Source organism: Filicampus tigris, chromosome 19 (assembly GCF_054856515.1).
Source record: "Filicampus tigris isolate MCC_2025a chromosome 19, RoL_Ftig_1.0, whole genome shotgun sequence".
Classification (NCBI taxonomy): domain Eukaryota; kingdom Metazoa; phylum Chordata; class Actinopteri; order Syngnathiformes; family Syngnathidae; genus Filicampus; species Filicampus tigris.
Genome location: NC_141235.1, coordinates 14,668,082 through 14,689,360, shown reverse-complemented (window position 1 = coordinate 14,689,360; position 21,279 = coordinate 14,668,082). Strand labels below are relative to the sequence as shown.

Here is a 21,279-nt window from a genome sequence, read left to right as displayed (position 1 = left end):
GTGAAATCGATGAATCAGTATTACAGAGTCATTAGCCCCTTTTCCACCAACAAGCCCAGGAACATTTAGTTCCTGGTAATATAAGTTCCTGGTAACAAAAGTTCCTGTGGCACAGGTGGTTTGCATTTCCACCCCAATTCATAGTTCTTGGTAAATTATGCAAATGAGACTGATGACGCATCAGTGGGAGGTGTTACTTCCCTACTCATTACTGACACCCTACATCAACATCAAATTGCAGGTAGAGAATAATTAAGTGACCTTTAAAGCTAGCCTATTATCAATCTAAGTTTAATATTGGTTAACTTTAAAATATACAATCAATATTCAAATGTGTCAACATGAAAATCAAGGAGAAAGTATTGTTACTTAATGCTAATGTAAACTTATCTTTTTATTTACCCTTTATCTCAATAAGGAAGTGATTTATATATCTTTTTTTATGAAAAGGTTTTTCCCTAATACACATTATAGCAGAACCTATTTGTGGTATATATGAGCACCGGTATATGTATTTGCTTTTATTTTGCCATGTTTTAATCTGCTGTCTGTAGCCTGGGCAGCATTGCAAATACCATATACATGGATAAGTAAAAGTTAAATAAATTAAATAAATACATGGCTTCATTGACAGCTCTTATGGAGTTTTTAATTACAGCAGCGTGAAGTGTGTTTTGGAGAAAAAAAAATTATACATTGCGACTTTGTGCACACTAAAAGACAAAATAAACACAGTCAGAAGCCGGGCTGAATTTACTATAGTCTTGCACCCGGACCAACTCGGCATCACTCGCAACTTAGAAAAGTGTCTGGCTTGCCATACGTCATTTTCTGCCACAGTGAACTCCTTGCTTGCGATTTCCATTTCTGTGATTGCATCCAAGGTCCCATCCTCTAGGCGGTTTCCTAATGATGATAGAAACACATATTTAATAACGGAATTGTTCTACAAGTTAGTGTAAGTGAAACATCTTACTGACACGAGCAAACGCTGGATGTGGGTTGTTTCTTGGTAGCAATGGAGAGCTCACACTTGTCCCTGCATTGGAAACTTCAGTATGTGCAACAGCTGCAAATAAAAAAAACGCAGAAAAATGTCATAGTTTAGTATTAGTGGATATAAGTCAATGATTTATGCAGACATTTGCATTTGGTGTTCAACAGTTGTTGTTTTTTTTAAAAATATATTTATTCAGGTGCAGTTTTTTATTTAACGTGCAATATTTTATTTTTTTCATGAGTACTGTACTTGAGTTTATAAAGGTGGAAGCTATGTTGAGGAGGCAGAGCCTTACCTTTGGCATTGTATCAGCCTGTTATTGCTATAAGTAACTCAAAAGTGCTACTGATAGTGGCTGCAACAGGTGACAAACTAAATCAAACCATAACAAAGTATTTCAGTAACAGGTATTTTACCTTCATGGCTCAGAAACAGCAGCGCAGCACATCCAGGATCCAGGAAGAGTTGATTGGGCTCCTTTTCCGCTGACATTTTGACATACAAAAGCAAAATGAGTAACAGTAAATAATTTAAGTGCCCTACAAGTTACTGTAAAATGAAATTTACCAGGACTGGCGATGCTTGAGTCGCAGGTGACACTGCACTTCTGTGTAGCGGATGATGACGGCTCATGATTTCTTCACTTGAAACTGTCTCAAAATATCCATCCAGAACAGCTGTAAATCAAAAATACATGCCCAAAAAAGGTCAGAGTTCACTATTAGATTATATGGGCCTGTAATTTAAGATTTACGTTTGCATTTTATTTTTAACAGTTGTCTTTTTAACATTTATTTGACGTAGGAGTTATTCAAAATGCAATGCTTCATTATTTAGGTACATTTTTTGTATGTAACCTGTATGTAAACGCAATGTTTTATTTTTAAACTGAATAGTACAGTGCCTTACAAAACAAATCTACTTTCTGTAAATTCAGTAAATCCACTATCCTGTTTTATGAATACTTCAGTGGTGAGACATTAAACAGCTAACCATTTTCAGTGCACATGCACTCACAAAATGTGTGTTTCTGCTGGAAATGACTACAACAGATAACTAAATGACAATATTCAGAGTATTCCTGAGTTTTTCGTGTTTACCTTCGTCAGTAGCGCCACAGAATCCATTGCTCCGGTGTCCAAGAACGCGAGCCATGGCATCTAGATGGTCATGCAATTTGCTTACTTGACGGTCATTTCCATTTACATCTTCCACGGACTTGTTTTGCCGTGCGAACAGTTTAAACCTGCCTTGCTCGGCAGTAATAAGCTGGTGCATAATGGTCGCTCCTTGTCACCGATTCAAAGTTGGTTTGAATGTCTTTGTCCACCGAAAATGCTCAGAAGAGTCTGCACATTTTTGTCCGTCTATATTCATTCACTTTTCCTTTACTTTTAAAATATTGGACGAGCGAGCACAGCGACGGCACACGGGTTAGCAGTTACCGGAGCTAAAGGCTAATGGCGTCGTGAACAACACACCCCCAAGTTTGACCGACCAATCGGCGTTCGTCAGCGCAGCCCGACCCCGGGAAGAGTTCTTGCTGGGCCATAGTGGCCCTGGTCGCTTGCAGGGCCGAAATGTCCCCAGGTAAATTTTTCGGGTGGAAAGAAAAGGCGGAACCACTTTACCAGGGTGAAGTGAAAGGTTCCTCTAAAGGTTCCTGCAGTGGAAAAGGGGCTCATATTACCATGGCAACCAAGGTGGATATTTTCATCAGTTCATATGTTATGTCAGTATCTAAATAGCTTAGTTTCACAATTTTTCTTTTGGAAAAAAAATGTAGTCCATTCTCTCCAAAAAAAAAAAAAAAAAAAAAAAAAAAAAAAAAATTCTCAATTTATACTTATTAGGGGCTTTTCGAAATAATTTCAAAATCGAATCATGCATGGCCACATCAAAGTATGTTTTTGCAGATATATGTTGAGAAATAAGTTGTACTGTTTTACTCTAGTTTGAAAGTGCCTTTTTGACCAGATGTTTGATCAGCAATAATATAACAAAAAAGTGTCACACAAAAATGCATTTTTTTCCCCACACAAAAAACTAAATTTCCCCGGAATATTTCATGCGATTTTCAAAATTCTTGGAGAGCACACCATGGAAAACACCTTTCAGGCGACTTTGAAGAAATTCTGGTCCATCAACCGGCGTCTCAGGAGGGGGAAGCAGCACAGATTAACATTGTGTATAGTGGGGATAAGGCGCAGCTGGTCTAGCCACTAGCGACCATCTACAGGCCTCAAGGGTGGAAAGTAAGAAGCGGTCAAACCACTGGGTCCGGCACTAGCTGCTAACACCACCAGGCCAGCAACAGCACAAACTCAAAAGTCCATGTTTCAAGATGCCGCCGCGAAAAAGAAAACAGAAGACCGACGAGGAGTATGCCACGCTAAGTCAAGTAAATGAATTGATGCAACAACAAAAAGACATGTTGATAGCAATACTATATCAGCAACAGGAAAACTTCAAAAGTTTTGTAACAATTATCGTGGACTCGACCAATAACAGACTAGATAGTGGATACGCTTTCACGAGAGATACAGGCGGTAAAATCAAGTTTACATTACACACAAAAAGAGGTGGACAATTTGAAAACAGACAAGGATAAACAGGCCGAATACAGTAAAGCCATACAAGCAGATGTCTTTAAGTATGTGAAAGTCTGTTGGCTGTCACTGACAAAATGGACTACTTGGAAGGACAGTCCAGAAGAACCAATTTAGTATTTGATGGCATTCTGGAGTCACCAAGAGAGTCGGGGGACTGAGGCTGAAGAAAGAGTTCGTAAAGTTATACAGTCAATGAAATTCTAAAAATGCAAGAAGCGGTTGATTTAGAAATGGCTCACCACACAGGAAAACCTAGAGGAGACAGCAGAGGTAGACCAAGATCGGTGGTGGTAAATTCCAAAGATTCAAGGACAAAGACATTCTACAAAAAGCCAAGAATCTTAAGAGAACGGGAATTTTCATAAAGGAGGACTATACTGATGCTGTAAAAAGGAAAAGAAAAGAACTGATGCCTGAACTGAGAGCTTCAAGAAAAAGAGGAGAAATTGCATACCTTCGACATAAGTTGATTACCTATCCCCACACAAGCACACCCAAACTCCGTAGTGACAACTAATCCACAAAACTATAAAAAAAAAAGTCACCAAGACATTCAATATAATAAACCCACAGTACATGATGACAACAACCATACCACAATTATATAACCATAGCAGCACACTGTACCACCTGATCAAAAAAAAAAAAAAAAAAAACTAAAACAATGGACGTCAACCTCAATACCGAATATACTGACCACAAGACATTGGATCCCGGGAACAATTTGGAGCCAGACAATCAAGTTTTAAAAAAACAATCACCGCAGTTCAAATTCTGAATATTACATGGATGATGAATTCAATGCAAGCTGCATTTATAGGACATTAGGGTCATGTCTTGATACTTTCAATAAAAAACAAATGGATATGTTTAGCGACTCAAAATGAAATTGAGTGAGTGAGTGATTGGGTAATTATGTATTCATTTATGTAGACGTGCATGTAGGCACGTAGGCAGGATAGGTAGGTATTTATATATGTATGTGTTTATCCATCCGTAGGTAAGATAGGTAGGTATTCATATATGTATATGTTTATCCATCCATCCATCCATCCATGCATCCATCCAACTATCAGTCTGCTTGTCTGTCTGTTTCCCGGCTGGCCTAGGAATGCTTTGGATCCCCACAGAAGACCTAGACGAAGTGGATGAAGAGAGGGAAGTTTGGGGTTTTTGCAAAAGCTGCTGGCCCCGCGAACCGGCCCGGATAAGTGCAAGATGATAGAGTGGATGGATGGACGGACGGGCCAGGATAAAATTGCCAAAATGTTAATTTGCTACCCATACATGGTTTGAATTATACTTCAATATCAAGATTTTAATCAACACTAGCCTACCTTGTTAAAGACCTTAACAGGAGCAGCTATTGAAGCGGTTTCTCTGAGGTAGTCAAACCATTTAAATGGCAGCTTAGTGTAACCTGGAGGAGAAAGTCAGTTGAAACAACAAAAACACATTGCAAAAAGACACCAATATTTTATCAAATTAAAATAAAAAATTTTACCCACTTTTTGATATCAAACACCAATTTAAATATCTGAATCAATTAAATAAATACAGGTATACAGTACCTCGAGGGGAGGTCAGCTCAATGTTGTTGATTTCACAGAAGCCAACAGGGAAGATGGAGGGTGAGGTGCCATGGTAGCAGAACCAGTCTGATCCATCAACCGCTTCAGAACCATCAATTCCAATCATAAGATACCCATCTGCCAACACCTTAACAACATGTCATGTTAATATTTTACATTAATATCTACAATAGATAATACACTTACCTTTCTTACAGTAGCTACACATATCGCTGAGAGATTGAGGGGGTCAATAGCTTCCAACTTCATGCCATCTTTGAACCAATCCCCACTTTGATCCACATCTCTAACCTGATGACGATTGATTGAAATTAGATTTAGGTAAATTGCCACAAGCACACACGCACACATAAATGTACATACACATTAGGGATGCATGATAATTATCACCCTGATATTGGAAAAAATTACGTCAATTTCATCGGTCCGAAATTGCAAAACTAGGGTGGTATTTAGGCCGATATTGAAAGCCGAATTTAAATACAGTAACGCAAAACCAGACGAAGTCTCCTCAACTCTAAAAACAGTATTTATTATAAATATTTACTAAACCGGGTAAACATTTTCTCGACTGCACGGTCCCATTCACTTGAATGAGTGCAGTAAGTGAGGCTCCCTCGGTGGTCACTTGGCCCGACAGCCGTGGCACCACCTCGGAGGCGGCCTGCTTCTGGTGCCGCCTAAGTGCTTGGGCGCCGGAGAATGATGACGACGATGCCTTTTCCTTTGTAACTGTAGTTATACCTTTGTTGATGGATACTATAATCATGTGTACTTATGGATTTCAGTATAAATTGACGAGTTCCAGCGACTTTTCACTACACTTTCAACATCACGGACGAGATTGCACATGAATTCTTGTCGGGTCTGGCAGGCGCCGTAGGTAGAGGAAAGCGACGTAAACAAAAGCAGGAAAGCCATGCTCAACCACTTTCAACATCGAGGTCAAGATAGGAGAACAGCGGTAGATTGTTTGTCGGGTGTGTCCCTGTGGACTGATAGGCGACGAAGGCAACAAAAGCGGGACAGTCGAACCGAACTATTTTGCTCAGCTTAAATGCTGATAGTGAAGTTAAGTGTTTCAGAAAACGGATGGATGGCAAACGCTATGGCACCGCACTGTGTCCTACTGTACATACAGTCACAGATCACTGTGCAATTATGGTGAATTATTTATTTTTTTTATTTTTGTCTGTAAAACAGACCTATTATTGTATAAACTTATCGTTCGATGAGAAAAATCGTTTTTTGGGACTAAATATATGGTCATTTGCATGCGTAATTGTTTACATACTTCAACATCCACTCGTGCTGCGTCCCTCTCATGTCTGTCAACTTGTTCGCTGCAGTGGGAGTCGGCACTCAAAAGCACGCATTCACTAACACATGCACACACGCAAACCCACACACACGGTGCTATTTTCGTAATATTTCATTGCTTTTGTTTCTATTTTTTAAATGTACCTAAAACACTAGTGGGATGAAAAAACGTCTCCAACTTTATTAACAGGTACTATATGCATCAGAGCTTTTTAGATAAGTCAAGTCAAATTTATTTATATAGCCCTTAATCACAAGAAAGTCTCAAAGGGCTTCACATATGCACCAGATCGTAAACACGACATTCCCTGATCTTAACCCCCAGGAGGGCAAGGAAAAACTAAAAAAAAAACATTTGGGGAAAAGTGAGAAACCTTGAGAAGGGACTGCAGATGGGGGGATCCCCCTTCCAGGAAGATCAGAAGATAAGAAGGCCTTTATTTATCCCACAGTGGGGGAAATTTCAGTTAGAGCAGCAAAGATATAGGTCACACAGAGACGGCGGTATAATGTAGCCGTTAATGTATGGCATTAACAGCAAACATTTAGCATCAAACCTATGTAAATATACGCAGATTGTTCTGTGTTTCTGAACTCCTGTCATTACAAGACACTGCATAATTGTCGCCTCTAGTCTGGCTGTTTTTTTTTTTTTAATTTTAGACAACGTGTGAAAATAAGGTTCGCTGGGTTAAGTTGGCTTGTTTGTTTAAACTCCATCTGTTTGATGCTTGGTCCACTTAATACAGTATATACAGTATATATATATATACAGTATATATATATATATATACTATATATATATATATATACTATATATATATATATACATATATACACTATATATATATATATACATATATACACTATATATATATACTATATATACACTATATATATACTATATATACACTATTTATATATATATATATATATACATATATACAGTATATATATACTATATATACATATATACTATATATATACATACATACATATATATATATATATATATATATATATATATACATACATATATATATATAGATATACATATATAGATATACATATATATATATAGATATACATATACACACATACATATATACATATACACACATACATATATACATATACATACATACATATATACATATACATACATACATATATACATATATACATATACACACATACATATATATACATACATATATATATATACATACATACATACATACATATATACATACATACATACATACATACATACATATACATACATATATATATATTAGGGGTGTAACGGCACACTAAATCCCATTTCGGTACATTAAAAAAGAAAAATGTTTATTTTGAAAAGATGACAGGTAAATGGTACCTTTTATTTTTTTTTTCCAAAGAAACAAATGAAAGCGAACCATTCGAGTGACATTCTAAGAAATGACACCAGAATAATAAATACACTAACAATAAAGATCTCTTAATTTTGCAAATTATTAAGACACTGAAATCTTTAAACACTCAACGCAGCAACAGCCTATGACACATCTAAGTATTCAAGTTACAGACAAGTTGTCATTACAGTACATATACACTTTTTGTGATGAAAAAAATGCATACAATAAAAGTTACAATTATTGCTAACTGTGGTAAAACTCTTTTTATGAAATACAATAACTTTAAAGTCTTTATTTAAGTCTTAAGTTATTTACACTTTTAAGGCATTGAAATCTTTGAATGTTCAACAGCATATTGTAATGAATTGGGTTATCTGTGTTGTGGTCAGATTTGTTTTTTGCATAGTTGTGATGTTTCCGAGGTTCACGAATGCATCGTACGGCTAGCGAAAGAAGCAGCGGAAAACGAAGAACAGAGCTGTTGTACTTTGTTTTTGGCTAAAAATACTGCTTGCTTCCTTGTCTAAGAAACATTCAAAGTCGGATATTCGTTATTATATCAGACGTGTTACCTGCAACATAGCCGCCAATCTCATGTAGCAATGTCGGCACACAACTTTGGGACTACACGTACCTTTCCCCATCGCCGGTTTTTAACAAGAAAGCTAGAATGTTCCCAAACAGGAGACCGCAGTGTACGGGGGACCTTCGAGCTCTGGCTTGTTTGCGTATGCCATTATAATGCCATTTGTGCCTCGACGGGATCACCACCTTATCGTGGTGAGGCACTTTGCGCGTCTCCATGACCCCTAGAGCTATGTCGGCCGGAGTCTCGCACTCCTGGCAGGGTCACCCAAGCCGAACAGGTCGAAGGGTAGAGGCCAGACTAAGAGTGATCCCAAACCTGCACCTGGGGACAGGCATAGGCGGAGTCCAACAGACCGGACCACCAGCAGCCCCCTGCAACTCTTGCCAGACAAAGGTCGTCATGGGTCTTCTCATGCCACTGGAGGTTCACCTAGTAGGAGTGAAGATGGTGGGAGTGAGGACAGTGCACCCACACCCTCACCTTAATCCCTACCTTTGCGCAAGTTCTGGAGCTCTGGATGCCATCCTATAGAAAACACCGCCTACAGACAAGCTCATAGTCATGGGAGACTTCAATGCTAGGGTGGGCACGGAGCACCTGGTATGGAGTAAAGTTATTGGCCAGCACGGAGTGGGGAAAATGAACAACAATGGGCTTTGGCTCCTCTCCCTCTGTGCAGAACATCAGCTGGTCATAACAAACACCATCTTACAGATGAAGAACAGATATAAGACCACCTGGCAGCACCCCCGCTCGAAACACTGGCATCTTCTGGCCTATGTGATTGTCTGCCAAAAGGACATACAGGATGTCCTCATCACCCGTGTCATGCGGTGTCCCGTGTCTGAGTGCTGGACTGATCACCTCATGGTCAGATCCAAATTCCTCATGAGCATTCAACCCCGTGGTCCAAGGACAGCTCCAAACAAAAGGCTCAACTGTGTAGCACTGAACAGCCCCACCACCAAAGCCAACCTTCGGCGGTTCCTTGCTGAAAACCTCAGTAAGATCCCGGAGGAATCAGCTGATTGGCCAGCTCGGCGTCAGGCTATCCATAGTGCAGCCTCGGAGGTGCTTGGCCAATCTAGGAAACTCCACCAGGACTGGTTTGACTGCAACTCAACTGCAATAAAGATACTTCTAAAAACAAAGTATGAGGCCCACAAAGCTCTCCTGTCCTGCCCTACATCCCTCACCCGGAAAGCCACCTTCATTGCAGCAAGAACAAAGACCCAGCAAGCCTTCCGAATCATGGACGACACCTGGTGGGTGTGGAAGGCACACGAGACCCAAAATCTGGCAGATTGCAACAACACTCAGGGCTTCTATGATGCCATCAAAGCACTATATGGCCCCAGGAAGTGGGCAATTGCTCCAGTCCGGTCAGCTCATGGCTCTACACTCTTTAAGAATCGCCATGAGATCCTTGCCCGCTTTGAGAGTCTTCTCAATCACACAAAACCTGTTGACCCTCTCATTCTGGATAATCTCCCAGACCTACCACCAATCACGAACCTCGACACCCCACCATCTTATCCTGAAACCCGGCAAGCCATAGCGGGCTTAAAGAACAACAAAAGCGCTGGACCTGATGGCATCCCTGCAGAGGTTTTTAAACACGGAGGTTATCTCCTCACGCGCCGCCTGCACCTCCTGATCCAAAACATCTGGGAACATGGGACCCTTCCACAGGATTGGAAGGATGCGAACATCGTTGTTGTCTATCAGCAGAAGGGGGACAGAGCAGCCTGTGGGAACAGTAGAGGAATCTCTCTCCTCTCCGTCGCAGGAAAGATTTTAGCAAAAATCATGCTCAGCAGGCTGGTTGAGCACATCCGGAAGCTGTGCTTCTGGAAACTCCATGTAGCTTCCGGAAGACTAGATCCACCACAGACATGATCTTTGTCTTAAGGCAGCTAATGGAGAAGAGCAGAGAACATCATAAGGACCTCTACATAGCCTTCATTGACCTCAGCAAAGCCTTCGACACCATAAACCGTGAGTTGCTCTGGAAACACCTCTCCAAACTTGGCGTACCACCCAGGTTCCTCTGCATTCTTCAGCAGCTGCATGATGGGATGCAAACCAGAGTGCTTACAGGAGAACTCCAGTCAGAGCTCTTCAAGGTGAACACTGGGGTGAAGCAGGGCTGTGTCTTGGCTCCAGTGCTCTTTAACATCCTCCTCTCTGCCATCACGTGCCTCTTCCACCGCGGCACGGGACATGAAGATGGTGTCCAGGTGGAGTACCGCCTGGATGGAAGCCTCTTCAACATCAGACGGCTCCAGGCCCACACAAAGACAAAGACTTGCCATATCTGTGAGCTTCAGTATGCTGATGACTGCGCTGTCCTAGCTCATAGCTCAGACTCTATGCAGCACACCCTCAACACCATCTCCAGTCTGTACTAATCTTTCGGGCTTCTGGTCAACATCCACAAAACAGAGGTCATGTCCTAGCTCACTACCCCAACCGATCTCCCCCCCCCCCCAAGCTTTCATATAAATGGTATTCCACTAAACACAGTGGACAACTTCACCTACCTTGGCTCAACTTTGTCCTGATAATGCTGCCTTGACACCGAACTGCACACCCGAATTAATAAAGCCTCATCATCCTTTGGTCGCCTCCGCAGCAGGGTATTTGAAAAGCGAAAACTGAAGGTTATACAATGCAGTGTGTCTCTCCACTCTCCTCTATGGGGCATAGTGATGGACCCCATACCGCCGGCACATCAACAAACCTGGAGGCCTTCCACATCCGCTGCCTGCAGAAGATTCTTGACCTGTCCTGGGAAGAAGGAGTCCCCCATACTGACATCCTCAGCAGCACCAATTCCATCTGAATGGAAGCAGCCATGCCAAAAAGACATCTTCGGTGGATTGGACACACCATTCGCATGCCTGACCACCGCCTGCCCCGCCAAGTCCTCAATGGCCAACTGAGAGGAGCAAAGCGCTCTGCTGGGGGGCAAAAGTGTCGATTTAAGTACTACACCAGGGACCTCCTAAAGCAAGCCAACATCAACGCCACGCAGCTCGAAACTCTGGCACTCGACATATCAGCCTGGCAGATCACCTGTGCCACTGTAGTTCCCCAAATCCACAAAGCAAACCAAGACAGACGAACCAAGAGGCGCATGCAACGACACCAGCGGGCAGCTGGTACCCCCCTGTCATCCGGCTTCCCCCGCTCCATCTGCGAACGTGTATGCGGCTCAAGGATCGGACTCAATGCCCACGAGAAGTGGCACCAGCGACAGCGTCGCTGACCTCGCCCCCGCCCCCCTTGGAGCAAGCGTCATCATCGGACACGATGGACAGCTAAGCAAGGCCATTTATCCATGCATTTATGATTCATCACGGCTTCTGGCGTCGTGGCTCCTCTTAAGTGCGGCCGCCCTCCTCTCCCGTGTGCAACAGTCAATAGAGCCCATGCGTAAACTCGCGCTAATCAGTGGACCGAATCGATATATATATATATATATATATCGATTCGGTCCACTGATCAGCGCGAGTTTACGCATATATATAGTCATATATAAATATATAATTACTTAGTTAGTATATATATATAGCTCTGTTCTTCGACAAATTAAAAAAAAAGGCTGGACTAAGCATGGCCGGAAGTGGATTTTAGTACGGCCCACTAATCGGCCCTCATGCGTTTGATGTGGTTGCGAGGCAGCCAAATTTCATCTCAGCCTACTCAGTGAAAGGCTTTTTAGACTTCTTTCTACTCCGCGGCGGCGCGAGCAACAACTGCCGCATTGATTTACGTGACCGACGCATTGTGCTGTTGGCGACAGGCCTGCAACACATGCCACGCAATAAAGTTAAATGCATAGTCTAGTCATCTCGGTCCCTTTATGGTTGTAGCAGGTATGATATCCATTGTTGTCGCTGTCTTTTTGAAGCGACGCCCCCCGACTTGGAACTTAACTCAAAACAACTTGTGTCCGGGAGTATATTAAGATGCGCACAGCACTCAAGAATGACGCTGCTACATCAAGGTGGAGTTCATGCACTTTTTTTGGCGTCTTCTACTTCCAGAAATACACCGCGGCAAACCTGATGTGTATAGTGGTTTGCTGGTATGCTTTTATTTTGAAAGCCGTGAACGAAGGGAAGTGTGGAAAATAAATAACTTGTTGAATGCGACTTCTGTTGCGTCGTCTGTTGTACCCAAATAATTATAAATACGATAAAATAAACCCTGGGGTTCGCAGTGGAAATAAGCACACGCAGTTGGGTAAGTAGTAAAGTACTAGTGGCACATTTTGAAGCGTGTCCTCAGCGGTTTCGAATAGTAAATCAGACAGCTAATGATCCTTAAAAAGGTTCTGCCGTTAGCATCTCTCCCGCGGCGGCGTCAATCACGGACACTTTTTTTTGGGGCGGTATCAAGAGCCTGTAATTACTTTGGGGGCATGTCGGCTGGATCTTTGTCTCGTAGCAAAGTATGTTGCTTTTGTTTGACACAGTACATCGATTACTAGTTTAATGGTGTAAAACATCTTTCATGAAATGGTTTGTGTCCAGATAAACTCGTCTTTATGACCCGTCGAAGCTTTGCGAGCTCGTCATAGCTTGCTAACTGCTAACCAAGAGACGAGTTTGTTTACAACACAACACTCAGCAAAATAATGTTCCCTCAACGTATATGAAATTTGTATGCCTATATAATTAACAGATTAATGTTGACCAAAGTGCAAAGTAAATCTTGAATTAAAAGTAAAAAGAAAACAATAACTGATATAAAGTCATCAGATCATAACTTTGTATGTTGTGATGGTGTTAAGTGGTCACGTTGAAGATTTGACACCCATTGTGCGCGTCTGCTTTCAAACAACTTCGTTTTTGCCTCCGGTTAATTTGAATCACTGCCGGTATCACAAAATAAAATCTCTAGTTGACCGATTAGAGCAACCATAAACAGCACAGGTGTTAACCATTTTTAGAAACACATAACAGACTTCTGTTATCCCACTCACTCAACCACCTGCCCCTCTGGCAGCATACAAATGTGACGTTACACATTGGGGGGTCGGTTAGAATCACTGAATATATTTTAGAAGTACAAATGCTGCACCTTGCTTTATTACAAATGTACATTCACGTGAATACAGTAGGTATCCCATGTCTCACTCTCACAAGCATGAAGGGCTATGAAAATAGGCTGTTTATTCAACATATGTATTTTGTGTGTATAAGTTAGAACAGATAGTTCGCAAGTGATGATTTAAATCTGAATAATTTTACATCCAAATGAGTGTATATCATAGTATTCTCTCCCTCTCCCTCTCCCCCTCTCTCCCTATATATATATATATATATATATATATATATATATATATTGTTTTACAATAGTAGTGCAAACAGCATTTATAAATGTGGATGGAGCGGGTCGTGAGCGCCTCAGTAAATGCAAGAGAGCTGAATGGGAAGCCAGCTCTTATAAAGCAAATATCACCAGGTAAGTTAGATGGGCGTTTACGTGGAAAAGTAGGCTGCACATCTATACTTGGATGTATTTATTTAATTTATACAGGAAGGATTTAACTTGAGGCGCATTCCACCTTGTGTGTGTAGGCCTGCACGATGTGTCGTTTGAACATCGCGATTACGATGTGCACATGCACGATAGTCCCATCGTAGAACGTGCGATGTTTTAACTTTTTTTTTTCTTAGAACACGCAAACTTTTGTTTTGCTTCATAAAAGCAGCAAGCTACTCCGTGCTCTTACACAGACATGTCTCGCTCACCCCCTCCCTCCTGCCAATCAGTCACCGGACCCTCCCCCTCCACTCTCACAACCCCTGCTGTCTGCTCTGAAAACATTAACAGGCGACATGGAGGAAATGACAGCGGCAAAAGCGGCAGTGGATTTAGTACCCAAAAGAAAGTCAACATCCAAAATATGAAAGTATTTCAGCAATAAAAAGGAAGATTCAGAACAACAAAACATCCTTTGCCAACAGTCCTCACCGTTGTTGCAGCAATCGCCGTCACAAACCCATGTATGAGCAGTTCAAACTAACAAGTGGCACCCAAGGTGAAACTACAACTACTCGAAAAAAAATTACAGACGCCTTCGCCAGCATAACTCCTTATGATAAGAAGTCCAAACACCACCGACAAATCACGGATGCAATATGTTTCACAGACCGTTTTAGTTATTGTTATATTTTTGTGAACAACTCTGGGGACTAATGCACCTGCTCTTTCATTTGTAATATTTTTGTTCTAATTTGTTTACAACTTTGCTGCAGTATCACAAAGTTTTTTTTTTTTATTTTAATGTTATATTTTTGTAAACAACTGAGGCGCTAGTACACCTGCTTTTTAATTTTGTAATATTTCATAGTTTAGTTTAAAGATGTTTATAGCTCTGCTGCTGCTTTAGCGGTTTTTTATTTTCTCCTATTTTTTTAAATGACTCAAGGGTTGAGTGCACCTGTTCTTTTTATTTTTTTTGGTGAAAATATGCTTAATATTTTGCTGCTGTTTACATTGAAGTGTGAAATACAATGTTAAATAATCTATTATGTTACAGAGACATGACCTCAGCGATCCCTTATACAGCAATCATCATTCACAGATGAACTCCCTTAGTCTGGATTAAACGATATTATATGAGTACAATGATGTCATGGTGAGTTAACCAAATTATTCCCAAACAAATCTGTTCAAGTCATCTGGTGAAAATTCTATTTTTAATATCGCAATATATATCGCAAACCCCCCAAAAATTGCAATGTCATTTTTTTCCAATATCGTGCAGCCCTAGTGTGTAGTCTGACAGATGGACAGAGTTGGAGCGCCTTTGTTGTATGTCCGAGTAGGAGCATTAAGCACTCGTACTGTGCGACTGGCTGACATTTTTTCCAGCACACATTGACAAAAGAATGTAACCTTAATGGTCACAATGTCAAGTCCTGCACTTATGAACCAACAACAACAAAAAAGGTGGTACCGACACATTACAAGTTAAATTATCATTTGTTTTGATATATCATATTCTCCTATGTCATAAGGCCGAGATACACCAATCCGACGTCGGAGGTCATGAACCGTCTGATTGCACCGTCTGATTGGTGAAAGTGACCACCGTCGTAGCGTCGTAACCTGTCAGGAAGCGTCTGGTGAGCGTTTCGGCATGTTGAATCGTCGTCGTGAGTCGTGCCATTTGGTCACATTTTGGCTGTTAGCTAGCAAATCAGCTAGCTCAGAGCACAAACGGGAAGGACAAATACGGATAAACAGTGAACACGCCTTTGCTGCCTAATCTTCTTACAAGTACAAGAGCGAGGGTTGACAATTTAAGTAATTCACAATACTGTGTCAAGAACATGAAGGTTTACTTCGCATGGGAGTTCATCGTGAGCGAATAATATAGCTGAATGCATTGTTTACGTTTTTATAATCCGCCTCCGGCCAATAGCTTTCCGGTTGGATTTTTCTAACCATGAGAAATAGTGATTACCGCCGCCGATGGTATGGAAGGGTATTACATTTCACACACACGCAGAAGGTAACACGTCAGCATCGATGTCTGTCGTTGCGGTGTATTTTTCCAGCGTGACGAGCCGACAGGGGGTAAGCGTTGGTCATAGTTGGCCAACTTTGGATCGGTCTATCTAGGGCTATACAGAATGTGAACATATCTGTATTTTGTTCAATCAACACTCCACTTATTTATTTTCCATTCAAACCACAATTGACAATTTGATAAGGCAAAATGAAATTGTTACTGAAACTACCTTTTGGAAGAGCTGTGGGGGGGCATCAACTTGACCTTCAATTTTCTTTGTTGCATCTGTAAAATATATTGTATCACGTTAGTACTATAATACTGATGGCTTAATAATAGGAAGATAAAATCAATTGTAATCAAGGCTGACATGACTAAGGCTGTCGGAAACAAATTTTCTTTTCCATCGATTCCTCCAGTAATCGCCATCGACACCCCGCCCCCCCCATCCTCCAAGCCCCTTCGCTCACACACAAACTGCACAGTGCTTCTCGCGTCCGTTTAGGTTGCTTTTATAGCAGGCAATGGTCACAACGACTCATTAAAAAAAATTACAATACAATACAATAAAAGATACAAAAAATTAAATACAATAAAAGATCCAGTCGAGACTGTCACACTCGCCTGCTGATCCCCGCTCTGCAAAAAGAATGCCACTTCTGCGATGACCTGCTTGTCGGACCACATCTTGGTGTACGTGAGAGAGCCCATGACCCACTCGGACCACAGACGTGGCCTGCAATTTATTTTTGTTTAATTCTGAAACATTCTCCCACAAGAATTCACGTCACACTCAGACTGGATTTCTGCTCCCAATGTGTTGACACTTAGCTTGTTGCAGGTCAACACAAATGACTTTCCTTTTCCAACTGTTAAACATCCTAACATGATTTCGACCATGTTAAGATGTTTAACAGTTGGAAACACCATGCAGTAATTTCCAATTAGCTATGCTGGGATAACTACGTTCTTACTAGCAATGGTAGATTAAAAACACGTTACCTTGCATCTGAGCTATGCGGCGGACTGCTGTCTTTGACACGGGATTACTGTTCAAATCCCAGTCACGACACTAACATCGTAATGGGCATATTCGACCCCAATTCTGTGTTAAAATGAGTGGGTTGCATCAGGAAGGGTATCCAATGTCAAAACTATGCCAAGCACGATTACTGTCTTGACATTACAACAAGATGTGCCCCTGTAGAAAAAGTAATTGAATACAGCATCACCTTTCCACCAAAAGAAGGTGCTAACAGGCATATACCGTATTTTCCGGACTATAAGCCGCAACTTTTTGCCAAAATTTTGAGCCATGTGGTTTATTCTGTGGATTTTTCTTCCACCGCTTGGGGCGCTTTAACCGGAATTACAGTACAATTCAATACAATACATTTGCCCAGCCATTAACTAGATGTGACTGCAGGAGGAGGAGTTCAAAAGGCGAGGGCGCTATGTACTAGGTTATTGCATTAGCAAAAAACGTCAAACTTAAATAGCAAGATTTATCATATTGTAGCGTCTTCCAGCAACACGGCGTCAGACGTAGTTTAACTATCACGTTTTTATTAATCCAAGTACAACTGCTTGCGCTCCTCTTTCTCCGCTGCTCCACTCGCTTGCCGTACGATGCATTCATGCACCTCGGAAACATAACTCAGCAACACAAAAATCCGACCACAACACAGATAACCCAATTCGTTACAATATACTGTTCAACATTCAAAGATTTCAAAAAAGTGTATACGATTTCATAAACACTTTTTAAAGTTACTGTATTTTTTTTTTCATTATAAAAAGAGTTTTAATATAATTAGCAATAATTGTAACTGTTATTGTATGGGTTTTTTTTCCATCACAAAAAGTGTATATTTGTACTCTAATGACAACTTGTCTTTAACTTGAATACTTAGATGTGTCATAGTCATAGTCAAGATTTCAGTGTTTTAATAATTTACAAAATTAAGAGATCTTTATTGTTAGTGTATTTTTTATTCTGGTGTAATTCCTTAGAATATCACCCGAATGGTTTGCTTTTCTTTATTTTTTCCCAAAAAATGTACCATTTACTTTTCATCTTTTCAAAATAAACATATAAAAAAAAAGCTATTTTTTTGTACCGAAAATATACCGAACTGAACCGAAGATTTAGCGTACTGTTACACCTTTTTAAGAATGGAGACCAGAATGTGTGACCGGAGTGTGTGTGTTCCAACAACAGAGGAATCCCACTACTCAGCCTCTCTGGTAAGGTATTTCAAGGGTGCTGGAGAAGAGGGTTCGTCGGGAGGTAGAGTATCGGATTCAGGAGGAGCAATGTGATTGTCGTCCCAGCCGTGGAACAGTGGACCAGCTCTACATCCTCGGCATGGTACTCGAGGGTGCAAGGGAGTTTGCCCAACCAGTCTATGTGTTTTGTGGACTTGGAGAAGATGTTCAACCGTGTCCCTCGGGTAGTTCTATGGGGGGTGCTTCGGGAGTATAGGGTACCAAGCCCCCTGATAAGGGCAGTTCTGTCCCTGTACCACTGATGCCAGAGTTTCATCCACATTGCCGGCAAGTATGTCGGATTCGTTTCCAGTGAGGGTTGGACTCCGAATGTGTGGCAAATCAGTGGCAAAGTGCAGCCTTGCACTTTGCCACTGATTCTGTTCATAACTATTATGGACAGAATTTCTAGGCGCAGCTAAGGCATTTGGGGGGTCTGGTTTGGTGGCCTCAGTATTTAATCTCTGCTTTTTGCAGATGATGTGGTACTGTTGGCTTCTTCAAGCCAAGACTATGGAGTGTCCAGGTCCGGCTGAGCTACTGCCCAAATAGAGGAGTTCAAGTATCTTGGGGTTCTTGTTCACGAGTGAGGGCAGGATGGAACAGGAGATCGACAGGCATCTTCTGTGACACTGACTCAGCAACAGTCTGTTGTCATGAAGGAGCTGAGCCAAAAGTTTCTTCCGTGGGGTGTCTGTGATCTCCCCCAAGCGCTAAAGATAATGGAAGGATGGAAAATGTAAAAGATTTTTGCCAATTTAAAAAATATTTTACTTTAATAGAACATTTTGGTTGCTTTTAAATCTATGGTGAAAGATTTACATTGATTTTGTAGATTTTTTTCAAATTTGATTATTTTTATGTCAAAAAAACCTGTCCCAACTTTTCATGTCACTACCAAAACGCAAAGAGTATTTGTCTGTAGGCAGGGCTTGGTTTTAGCCACATCCCCAGAAATTTCACCAGTAAGAGAAATTACCTTCATGTTCATCACTGGGCACATGGTGAATAATTAGTTGTGCCCTCCAAAGTCTGAAAATCAGCATGTGGTTTTAAGGACCGTCACTACCGAACACCTCATTTCTGCAATAAAGTGAGCACTTTTTAATGCTAAATGTTGTGTTTTCTATCTCTGTACAAATGCGCAAAACTGTGTGTGGTAGCCACATTGTGCCTAGCATTGTTGAGTATTGTTAACTATCATAACATACAAAAAGGTTTTGGTTGTGACATAATGGTTTTGGTAGTGACAATATGATGTTTATTTTTTAATGAAGTAAGTTTTAAATAATATAATACATAGATACATATGTCATACATAGATCTTTCTAATTTTAACACTATCCGATTCCATATTTCTTCTTAATTTGAAGGGAACAGTAAAACCGAAACAGTCACTACCGAAACATACAGAAAGGTTTCAGTTGAGACAATGGTTTCGGTAGTGACAATATGATGTTTATTTTTCAATAAAGTTAGTTTTAAATAATATAATACATAGATACATATGTCATGCATAGATCTTTCTGATTTTAACAATATTCTATTTCATATTTTATCTTGATTTGAAGGGAAAAACACCTACAGAAAATTCTATAGACACTTTGAGTAGAGTCACTCGCTCCTCTACTTGGACCAGTCTATCAAAATGTTCAGGGAGGTGGTGAGTTCTGGGGTGCAAGTGAAGGATTATTCTGACCAATTTGTTCTGAGCAGACTGAAGCCTAGTTTTGAGTATTTAGGGGACAGCAGAGTACCAGGAAGAACGCGCATAGTCAAAGTGACACATCACCAGAGCACCTGATAAAATTTCTAAGGCTCTTCCGTTTAGGAAAGTCGAAAGTCTTGTAATAAACTTTACTCGCTTTACTATTTACTTTTGAACAAACCTTTTGACGGTGAATAATTACAGGTCTGGGCCGCAAAAAAGCTGGGGGCCATTGCCATATACTTTAAGCCACTATTTTTTTCCTAGGTTTTCAACCATGCGGCTTAAAGACCGGGGCAGCTATTCTGTGGAGTTTTCTTCCACCTGTAGGGGCGGTCAAACTAGAATTACAATACAATACAATTGCCATTAAAAGGATATGACTGCAAGTGGAGGAGTTTAACAGTGAGGGCGCTATGCACTAGGTTATGAATTACGTGATATGCGGAAGTAGATCTGACAAATTGGAGCAGCAGCGGCATGTTAAAGGCTGTGTATTTGTCGATTCAAAAACATGTTAAAATGCAAGAAATTGGCAGGGCTTTCCTCGGATAAATTAGAAGCCAGATACTTATATCTTGCAAAAATAGACATTATAAATGGTTTGGATCACTACAGAATTCCCAATACTGAGTGGAGCTACAAACCGGACCTACTTCCTCCTTTGTGTGCGCCGGATATTTTCACTTATCTTGTGTGTAGTGTGAGGTCCTACAGTTTTAAATTTAAACATTAGAAATCTTTAGCCTCTCATGTGCAATTTACAAACGGGCAGGTGCAGGACCTGCAGATGATGAAGGCGGCAAACAATAACACTTAGTCATTCAGACTAAGGTACGTGCTGTGTGTTTGTTGTGAACCGTCCACTTAAGCTACATAAACATTCATTCATTCATTATCCATACCGCTTATCCTCACAAGGGTCGCGGGCGTGCTGGAGCCTATCCCAGCTGTCTTTGGGCAGTAGGCGGGGGACACCCTGAATTGGTTGCCAGCCAATCGCAGAGACAAACATCCGCACTCACAATCACACCTAGGGGCAATTTAGACAGTCCAATCAACTTACCATGCATGTTTTTTGGAATGTGGGAGGAAACCGGAGTACCCGGAGGAAACCCACGCAGGCACGGGGAGAACATGCAAACTCCACACAGGGAGGCCGGAGCCGGGATTGAACCCACGACCTCTGAACTGTGAGGCGGACGTGCTAACCAGTCGACCACCGTGCCGCCGCTACATAAACAAACGTACTTAAT

General features: G+C 41.1%; 1 protein-coding gene across 2 annotated transcripts in view; it reads right to left on the bottom strand.

Moving 5' to 3' along the window:
* The window catches only part of mbtd1 (mbt domain containing 1), a 142,931-nt gene that overhangs the window by 64,407 nt on the left and 57,245 nt on the right, over window positions 1–21,279 (bottom strand). For both annotated transcript variants that reach the window (XM_086015947.1, XM_086015948.1), the window contains 4 exons: window positions 16,277–16,332; window positions 5,391–5,495; window positions 5,184–5,331; window positions 4,950–5,032 (listed from right to left, as the gene is read on the bottom strand). In XM_086015947.1, coding sequence (XP_085872073.1) covers window positions 4,950–5,032; window positions 5,184–5,331; window positions 5,391–5,495; window positions 16,277–16,332 — 392 coding nt within the window. The remainder of the gene's footprint in view (window positions 1–4,949; window positions 5,033–5,183; window positions 5,332–5,390; window positions 5,496–16,276; window positions 16,333–21,279) is intronic.